Genomic DNA, 10,523 nt, shown 5'->3' with positions numbered 1-10,523 from the left:
CAGAGACAGTAGAGGGTTAACCGTTTAATATTTAAATAAATAAATAGTCATTTAAAAAGTAATGTGTATCAAAGTTACATTTTTCATGAAAAATGTGGTGGGCGCCCAGGTGGTGAAGCAGGATGATCCGCAATTCCACTGAAGTATGGGAGAATAAGAAGGGATTGGTGGACTGCGCACACGTCAGAGGGAGTGTGTGTCAGGCGAAAAGGTGTCCTCAGCAGCAGATTGGCTATTCTAATTTGGGAGAAAAATGTGGTAAAATTCATCAGTAATTTTGATGTTTTGACCAAAAATCTTAGTAAAATGTCAAGAACATTGTAACTCACTTTGAACCACCCATGTTAGTGATTCAGGGATAAGACAGTTTTCAAATGAATATGCACACACACGCTTATGGGTTAGTGACAGATATAGATTGTTTATCAAGAGTTTCACAGTTGTGACAAGACAAGATCATAAATTATACTTAACATTTGGCTCAAGGCAAAGTAGCGTTGGACAGTGTGATAATTACATATGAACTGAAGCAGAAACAGTGAACTACACACACAAACAGTTAAAAGGAGGAAAACGAGTGACTGGGAGAAAAACAGATGAGTACATTACTTCATTTATGAGCATGAACGGAACAAGATAAAAGTTTACATACAAAACAAGACGGCCTCAGACACTGGCTCAATCTGTAATCATTTATCAGCCCTGATTTATAGACTTAACAGAATTTGTCCTAAAAGTACAGCTACAGTTCACTGAGTTGACATGTATAGTTTTGTCTTGTATACTTGAAACTAAGTGGCAGAATTTAACTTGAGGATTAGAAAAACATCCACACAACCATTTGACACAACCATTACACAACCACTATAGCTGGAATGTCATACTCCATGAATGAATATATGACAGAAGTTCTGTCAATTTATAAGTATAAAATCTTATATTTAAAGTTGTGAATTTAGATAATATATTAAGTGCTGATACACCAAAGAACCTACAAACTGTTACATAGCTGCCTGCAAAAATCCTATAATAAACATTTTATTATATTATGTTACTTAGCACTGTCATATGTCTTGTACATTGTTCAAATGGGATTATGGTGGTGAGATTTTCTCTCATTGGCAAAATGCATAATTTGGTAGAGGCCTGAACTAAACAGTTAGCCCATGACTGTGCTTTTTCCTCTTGATATTAACGTTTTGTCTGATATGTGTCGATATGTAGCACATCAGTCTAAGTCTGTGCTACATTATCTAAAAATCTGCAGATAGAAAAGCAGTAATGTAAGTAGAAGGGTGAGCACAAACCATTTATTATGCAGCTAAACATAAACAGTAAATGATGATTGTATATAACTAATATTAAGACACCGTAGTGAAAACCTAATTTAGATGGCTGAACGTTTCCTCAATTTAAAGATAACATAAGATAAATACAACTTTACCTTGTATTTCCCATTTATATTAAACCTATAATTCTTAAAGCCGTATTCAGAGTCAAGTTACTTGTGCATAGTGATGAGTTAATATAACAAAAAAATCACAATGTTCTTGAATTGTACAAGTTTCGACTTCACAGTTAATGCTGCAACACCTTGCTGCTCTGACAAGGCATGTTTAGGGAAATGCAACACATACACAGTATGTTTTTGGAATTTTTTTTATCATGTTTAAATAAATATTTAATAATAATACCAATATTTTATTGAAGCCTGTGTTCCTTCCTGAACCTGAACCTTTGATCTTCAATGTCAGAAATAGCAATCCGATTCTAAAAAAGTTGGAACATTTGCTAAATTGCAAATACAAACAGAAAGCAATGACTTGTAATCTGTAATTTACAAGTGTTTTTTTAAAAGGTAATTTGCTGATTCCTGATTGTTGGAACTGGGTAAACTAGGAAGACATGAAACGCTCTTGAAACATAAATACAAATAATGCGGGCATGATTGAGTATAAAAGGAGCATTGGCAAAGGCTTAGTTGGGTTGAAGTTTCTCACTTTAGAGATTTAGGAATTTAGAGATTTCTCCATCTTTAGTCCATAACATATTTAGATAATCAAAAAAATGTTTGCTTTTGTAATGAATATGAATACATGGGCTTGTGAATACTACAAAAACCCTTGTCAGTAAATACAGTTTGTCCCTTAAACTCTCTTCTACTACTGTATTAAGTTGTATTAAGAAATACATAAAATTTTTCCGTGCTCAGGCTCCTCTGGGATGGACTGATGTAAAGTAGAAACATGTGTAAGTCTTGGTTTTGGAAATAATAGACATTGTGCATTCAAAATGGCATGACAAACTTGTATATCTATGAAGGTACCATAAATGCTGAGGAGTAAATATGTATTTGGGAGCAACATATGCTTTTATCTATTCTGGCCTGTTGTCAGAAAACCTGGATTGTTAAATAAAATGCAGTAACAAAAAGAATATGTAGTTTGTTGATACTCTAGAATCTTTATGCAGCTGCTAAAAGTAGAAAAAAGATTTCCAATGTTTTCACTGATCAACTTCATAGCATTTTGATTTTACTATACAACTTAATTGTATAAGACTTTACAGAATACACTACAGCAATCCACAATAAGCAGGTAAATTGGTAACGGGTGAAGGAATCATGGTTGAGTATAAAAGAAGGATCCACCAAAGGATCAGACAAACTTCATGAGAGAATTGCCAGTTATGGCTTCATAGACACAATGTGTGTGTGCTTGACTGGCCTACCTGTAGTCTAGATCTGCTTCCTAATGAAAATGTATGGTGCAGCATGAAAAGGAGAATCAGACGACGGTGACCCCGGACTGTTGAGCAGCTGAGATCTTGTATCAAGCAAGAATTGAGGAAAATTGTAACTGTACCAACTGTAACTGTGACAACAAAAGAGTGTGTTGCCAGGTATCAAATTGTAATTGTGTTTATATTTACACAATACAATAAAGTTAATCAGTGAAAACCAATTTTACTTTTATCAGTAAAAATTCAAGAGAATTAAGTCACAGATTTTTTTTATTGCGTTGCACAAAGCATCCCAACTGGAAAGATAATTACAGATTTATGATTTATTAACACCTTCATTATGACCTATAATCTGTGCAATCCAACTGAAATAATTTAGATAGGAAAAAATAAAAAATAAAATAATTTGGTTCAAACTCATGTTAAATAGTAATCAGTGACACCTGCCATCCGGCATGGCGGCTCAGTGGGTAGCACTGTCACCTCACAGCGACAGGTCGATCCCCAGGTGGGGCGGTCCGGGTCCTTTCTGTGTGGAGTTTGCATGTTCTCTCCGTGTCTGTGTGGGTTTTCTCCGGGAGCTCCAGTTTCCTCCCACAGTCCAAAGACATGCAAGTGAGGTGAATTGGAGATACAAAATTGTCCATGACTGTGTTTGACATTAAACTTGTGAACTGATGAATCTTGTGTAATGAGTAACTACCGTTCCTGTCATGAATGTAACCAAAGTGTAAAACATGACATTAAAATCCTAATAACCAAACAAACACCTGCCATTAATTAAAGTGACTCTGATTAACCCAATATAGTTTCCCTTTTTTAGTAAAATTTTCCTGACTTTTACAGCAAAAGAAACAAAAAGCTTACAAAGCATCAAATGGATCACATTGCTGAAAGGTATCAGTCAGGAGAAGGGTACACAAATTTCCATGACATTACATATACCATGGAACACAGTGAAGACGGTCCTCAACAAGTGGTTAAAATATGGCACAACAGTAAACTGGACATCCCTTCAAAATTGATGAAAAGACAGGAAGAAAACTGGTTCTTCTTCTGGAGAGGCTGTCAAGAGGTCTACAGCAACACTAAAGGAGCTGCAGGAATTTCTGCCAAGTACTGATTGTGTACTACATGTGACCACAATCTTCCATATTGTTTATAAGTCTATGCTGTGAGGTAGGGTGACAAGAAGAACATCCAAGCCTGGCTACCTTTCGCTTAAAAACCCACATCAGGTCTGCCAAAAGTATGAGGAGAAAATGTGTTAATGATCAGAATCGACCAGCATTATGCTTTTTGGCTGTTTTCCTTAGCTGGAACTGGGGCTTTAGGGAATTATGAACAGTTTCAAAGGTTTGGAATGGCCCATCCAGAGCCTAAACCTGAATCCAATTAAAAATGTGTGGGGTGACTTGAAGAGAGCTGTGCACAAGAGATGCCCTCTCAGTCTGACAGATTTGGAGCACTTTTGTAAGGAAGAGTGGGAAAAGATTGCCAAGTCAAGATGTGCCATGCTGATAGACTTCTAACAACTGTCATAATTATAAGTTGCTTCAACAAAGTATTAGTTTAAGTTAAAAAAAAAAAAAAAAAAAAAAAATTATTTTATGCCCTCCACCCAAAAAGAAAAATAATTCAGTTTGTTTTTCAATTGAATTTTAGGGTGGCATGGTGGCTAAGTGGGTAGCACTGTCACCTCACAGGTGGGGTGGTCTGGGTTCTCCCCGTGTCCGAGTGGGTTTCCTCCGGGTGCTCCGGTTTCCTCCCACAGTCCAAAGACATGCAAGTGAGGTGAATTGGAGACAATAAATTGTCCATGACTGTGCTTGATATAACCTTAAGAAGTGATAAATCTTGTGTAATGAGTAACTACCGTTCCTGTCATGAATGTAACCAAAAGTGTAAAACATGACGTTAAAATCCTAATAAACAAACAAACAAACAATTGAATTTTACAGATTATTGGTCACAATAAAGATTTATATTGGTCTTTATCTTGGGCATTTGTAGTCTAGTGGTTAAGGTACTGGACTAGTAATCGAAAGGTTCAAGACCTTAACCCTCAATTGCTTAGACAATATACTGTCACAGTACTGTAAGTCGCTTTGGATAAAAATGCCTAAAATGTAAAAATAGTCTCATTATTTTACAACACAAAACCTGGTATTTTGACAGTGGTGTGTAGACATATGGTTACTCACTCTGAATACGGCTCTGTGTATTAATAAATGAAAGAAGGTTAAAAAAAATCCACATTGGTTCAATGTGGTTGGGTATGGCAGTGTAAGTCTCATTATTATTTGGACACAGGGAACCAGTGGTCTTCTATTAATAATAATAATAATAATAATAATAATAATTGTAATTTCCTGAAGAAAGAACTCTTACTTGATATGCTGGTGTTTTCACTACATCCATATATCATGAAAAAGATCTAAAACAGCAGCTCTTCAAACATCTTTAACACAGTTTACTTTAAAACTCAGAGCTGTACAATGTGCAGGGGCATACAAAGTGTTAGATTCTAAACTGATGAAAAGGATTAAAGAAAAGTAAATGGTTAAATTAACTGCCAAAGGACACGCATTCCCTTTTAAACAATTATAAATAGGAAACAGAAAACATGAACAAAGGTAGATGTTACCTTTAACAACAAACACACATCTACACTCTCCCTGGCAATGCCATTCACTATAAAATGGTCATTAAAGAAAAGACCAATTAACGAGGGGGTTTGATTAGTCCATGGAGTGTGATCCTCACAACACTGACTCAAAGTTGAGTTCATTAGCCAGTCTGTTAGTAAAAGAGAAAAAATAACTGCACAAACACTGAAAGTTTCTATGCAGGCTGAACACACACAAACATCAATAAAATGCCCACTAAGCAGGAAAAAAAATCAACAACACTTAGGACCAAACCAACTATTAAAAGCATGGTTTTCTGAGACACAAGCAGACACAGCAGCACTGAACCACAGTGAGAGGAAAGGGTGGCAGCTGCACTTCATTTGCCAAACAATGGCTGAAAATTACAAAATATTCTATTAACAATATTCACAAATGAACCAATATATATATCCTACTTACACATTCTCAGCAAAAGCCTTGTGCTTATAGTCACAAATAGTTTTAATACTATATCATATCTCATTTGATTTTTTTTTGGTTCTGCTTTGCAAAGTTATTACTGACGATTTGTAGATTGACACTGTATTGTCCACTCAATATCTTGGACCTAAAGAAGGAGAGTAGAAGTAGGGAAAAAAACAAAAACACCCCCCAATCCCCCCAAGAGAGGCACAAACTGTGTGAAAGGCTCCAGGTATGCCGAGAGCTAACATTCACGCACACACAGACATGAAAGCTACTATATCAAATATATTCTATTTCTCTACACCTCACTGCAGAGTACACACCCAGTAAAATGTATAAATCCATCTATATTTACTGTCACATTAATTCTGCTAGTGTAATGTCTTACAGGTTGGACAGCATAACAAAAGCAGTTAGTGAAGGATGCATGATGTCCCTGTAATGATTGATTAACAAATACACCAATCAGCCATAACATTAAAACCACCTCCTTTTTTCTACACTCACTGTCCATTTTATCAGCTCCACTTATCATATAGAAGCACTTTGTAGTTCTACAATTACTGACTATAGTCCATCTGTTTCTCTGCATGCTTTGTTAGCATCTCCATCAGCATTTCTGTGTCTTATCCACTCATACCAGCACAACACACACTAACACACAACCACCATGTCAGTGTCACTGCAGTGCTGAGAATGATCCACCACCCAAATCATACCTGCTCTGTAGTGGTCTTGTGGGAGAGTCCTGACCACTGAAGAACAGCATGAAAGGGGGCTAACAAAACATGCAAAGAAACTTGTGCTTCTATAAGGTAAGTGGAGCTGATAAAAAGGACAGTGAATGTAGAAACAATGAGGTGGTTTTAATGTTATGGCTGATCGGTGTAGATAATAACAATGCAAATAAAATTAGCTTATGATATTTGCTTTGTTAATAAAGGAACAAATGTATGTTTTTAATGATAAAAAAACAATAATACTGAGTTACTGAGTTAAAAGAAGAAAAATATTAGCTTAAATAAACTGGCAACTTTTTGAGGCAACATTACCAACAACTGCTGCCCCCAATTTCTGAATTTGAACTGGGGAATGTTGTCAGACCAAAATGACCACAATTTAATAATCATTGGAATAGGGGAGCATTACAAGTTATGTAAGGAAAAATTAGTAAAATTAAAAGGAAGTTGTTGAAGTTTTTAAGTAATTGCACCTGTTATGAGGAACAGCTTGTCCCACCCCGTGAACAACAGCCAATCATTGTTCATGTAGCCACCCAGTCCAGCCGGATGGCAGAGCTGAGTTTCGATACGATGTATTCGAAATCCCACCTCTGGTGTGCTAGCGAATTTTACCGCTGCGCCACCTGAGTGGCACCCCCTCCCCTTTTTTTAATTGGGACATTTAGTAAAATGTAATTAAAAGAAAAATCTGTGATTTATTAATTCTCTTAAATCTTTATGTAACTAAGAAAACTGGAAAGAAAACATTTTCAATGTTTTACTGATCAACTTGATTGTCTTTTGTAAATTTCGTAAACACATTTACAATTTGATGACTGCAGGGGACAGAGACATGTTTAGCAATGTGTTCCATCACCTTTCCTATTCATGTGACTTTTTTAATAGTTTGGGAACTGAGGACACTAACTGGAAAAAAAAAATCACTTGCAAAACTCCAGCTTTCTTGCTTAATATGAGACCTCAGTTGCTGACTTTTTCTCTGTGTTTTGGTCCATCTGAGATGAGCTTGGGCCCAAAGAACCCCGAGGCGTTTCTGCATAAAATTGATGTGTGACTTTCTCTTTGTGTAACAGAGTTTCAGGTTATATTTCTAGCGGCAGTTTTCTGAAGTGCTCCCAAGCCCAGGAGGCTAAATTTATCAAAGTAGCATTATGATTTCTCATGCAATGCTGTCTGAGAGCTCGAAAGGTCATGCACGATAGACAATTCTCATGAGCCTTTGACTGAGCCTTTGGTGGATCCTCCTTTTATACTCAAACATGATTCCTCCACCAGTTACCAATTTAGCTGCTTAATGGTGTAACTTAAATGTTCTGTTAACTTTTCACTCGTATGTTGCCTCGGTCCCAATTGTTTTTGATTGTGTTGCAGGCAATAATCTCTAAATTTGTTTATATTTACATAATACAATGAAGTAAATACTGTGAAAACATTGGAAATCTTTTCTTTGTACTTCTATCAGTTAAATAAAGATTCAGGAGAATCAACAAATCACAGATTTTTCTTTTTATTGCATTTTATTCCTGAAAATAATGTTTGTAGGAATTGTATATTAGACAAACGCTCTTTTAGTAAAACAAATATTTAAGACTCATCTCATCTCAATCAACTCATCTTTAGTAGTGCTTATATATTAGGATGGACTGATGGACTGTGGTGGAAGATTTTTGTCATACTCTAGGGAAGAACTAAAAGCCATTAGTTTAACACTGCATGAAATCACACTTGCTAAGGATGCAGCCTTAACTTTCGTAATAGGAAAACAAGCTGTTATCTGATTACTGTGTCGGGGAGAACAGGCAGACGCTCCTCAGCTTGAGCGCTCAGTTAATAAATACAAGGTAACAAAGGAATAATAGAACAAAATACTATGTCTGCAACTAACTACAGAGAAAAGTGAACAGTCACAGTCGCCCTCGGCTTGCTCAACAGGGGTTTTTGTATCTGTTGGTCCTGGATTTTGTAAAGTTGCTTTGAGACAATGTATATTGTAAAAAGCGCTATATAAATAAAGTTGACTTGACTTGACTTGACTTGACTTGAACAGTAAATAGAGTAGTGCAGATTTAGTCAACATTAAGCATCAGTGAAAACAAGAGTGGCCAAAATAGGCAGCGCAGGAGTTTTTCTCTTTAATATGCATATATTTCCATAAATGAAATGAATGGCTACCAGATTGGGATGAAGTAATATTATCCATTTGATTTCTGCTGGGATTTTGGGCAGATTTGTGTACCTAATCCAGAGGGGAACCATTAGGGCCCTCAAAAAGGCCAAATATATTCTTTAAGTAACATATCTAATAATGATAAGTGTTAAGTTTTAATTTAATCTCATCACTTTACAATCAGCTTTTAAACAAATACAAATCTAAGCAAATAAATCCTTCACGCCTGTCTATTAATTTCTGTTGGAATGTGTAAAGAAGCCTGCTGCTGCTGTTGCTGATTGGTGGTCCAACTACAACTTTTCAGAGGGTGAAGCAATTCAATTCAGTCAAACACCAACATCATATGACAGTAAAACTGACCAATCATATCATTCCTCTAAATGGGAGGGCTTAGTTATGGCTAACTTTAAGACAAGTTCTGCCCACTGTGCCAGCTGCATAAATATCCATCCGGAAAGCAGCAAGGCCCTGACTGTCATGTGTTTTGAACTCCAGCGGGTTGTCTCCATATTCTATGAGGTGCAAACAGAACTTGTGTGATGATGCACTGTTTTGCATTGCATTTCTAGGGCTGAATGATTGTATTCATTATTGTGTTTTTATATTCGTAATGGATTAACATATGGATATAAATTTCAAATTTTGAAGAATGCAAAATGGCCAAGATAAATGTGATTGTGATTTGTTTGATATTTGTCAATATTGATACAAATACAGCCCTGTAATATAAGAAATTACAAATGTTAACATTTATCAGTGTCCTTTTTTGTTTTTTTTCAAGGTAAATAAATAAGCTAAAATTATTGACATCGCTGAAAAGTAGGCATCCTAAGCTTTTAAATGGTACCTTGTTTTCCGAGAATGTTAAAGGGGGTATATATCTTTTAACATAAGATACTATTGTCAGAAAATACATAAAATGTAATGCCTGCACAACACGTAATTCAGCTTTTGTCCGTTTTGAATCTCCTACGTGGCAATGATAATGCTTTTGGTTTACTATGTAAATCTACCTGTTCACCAGAAGTAAATATTGTGCTTACAAACTGTACAGACACTGGAATTTTGTGACATAGTGCAATTGAAATAAACAAAATTATAAATGTACGGCAGGAACCTATGTGACTGGGCTTTTAGTTTTTTGTAATTAGAGATCAAAAGCAAAGCATAGCAGCTGTGGCTATTTATGCAGCTTTGCAATATCTTACAGCTGATGTTGCCTCAAAAGCTGCCAATAGATCATGTACTCAAGACAGAAAAAGACACTAAAGACCAAACAAAGCAAAAAGTGCTCGATTCAATGTGACTCTTGACATCCTCATCTAATTACCTTTTAATGGACTGATCCAGTAAAAGTTCTTATGGCTCTTCTGCTATTGTAATTTGTCCCCTTCACACACACAAGCACACACATACACATCATACACATCACCCCACTGTTTTCTTTCAAGGAATCAAAGTCATTGCTGTCTCTTTTCCACTAGAGAGCAGCGTTCTCCACAGTTTTCACATCCTGAGTGCTCCTCCTTTTTCTGTTCTGATGCTCAGCTGGTTCTCAAAAATGTCTATCACAGGGCAGAGACCTTCACCACGCCGCTGCTGGAGTTAGTAGTGGGGTTGGATGAGACCTCTGGGCTGGTGGGGGATGTGTTGTTGGGCGAGGTCGGAATGCTGATGATTGCAGTGGTGATTTGACTGCTGCTCTTACAGTTCAGACCTCCTGATTCATCAGGCATCAAGTTGAGACTGGATCGACTGGACAGAATTCAA

General features: G+C 36.4%; 1 protein-coding gene across 1 annotated transcript in view; it reads right to left on the bottom strand.

The window, feature by feature from the left end:
- Positions 1–10,068: 10,068 nt before the first annotated feature.
- Positions 10,069–10,523, bottom strand: part of kcnd3 (potassium voltage-gated channel, Shal-related subfamily, member 3) — a 259,240-nt gene continuing 258,785 nt past the window's right edge. Inside the window, exon 7 of the mRNA XM_062999045.1 lies at positions 10,069–10,508. Coding sequence (XP_062855115.1) covers positions 10,322–10,508 — 187 coding nt within the window. The 3' untranslated portion in view covers positions 10,069–10,321. The remainder of the gene's footprint in view (positions 10,509–10,523) is intronic.

Source organism: Trichomycterus rosablanca, chromosome 7 (assembly GCF_030014385.1).
Source record: "Trichomycterus rosablanca isolate fTriRos1 chromosome 7, fTriRos1.hap1, whole genome shotgun sequence".
In the NCBI taxonomy this organism is placed as follows: Eukaryota; Metazoa; Chordata; class Actinopteri; order Siluriformes; family Trichomycteridae; genus Trichomycterus; species Trichomycterus rosablanca.
This window is presented reverse-complemented; position numbering and strand designations above follow the sequence as displayed.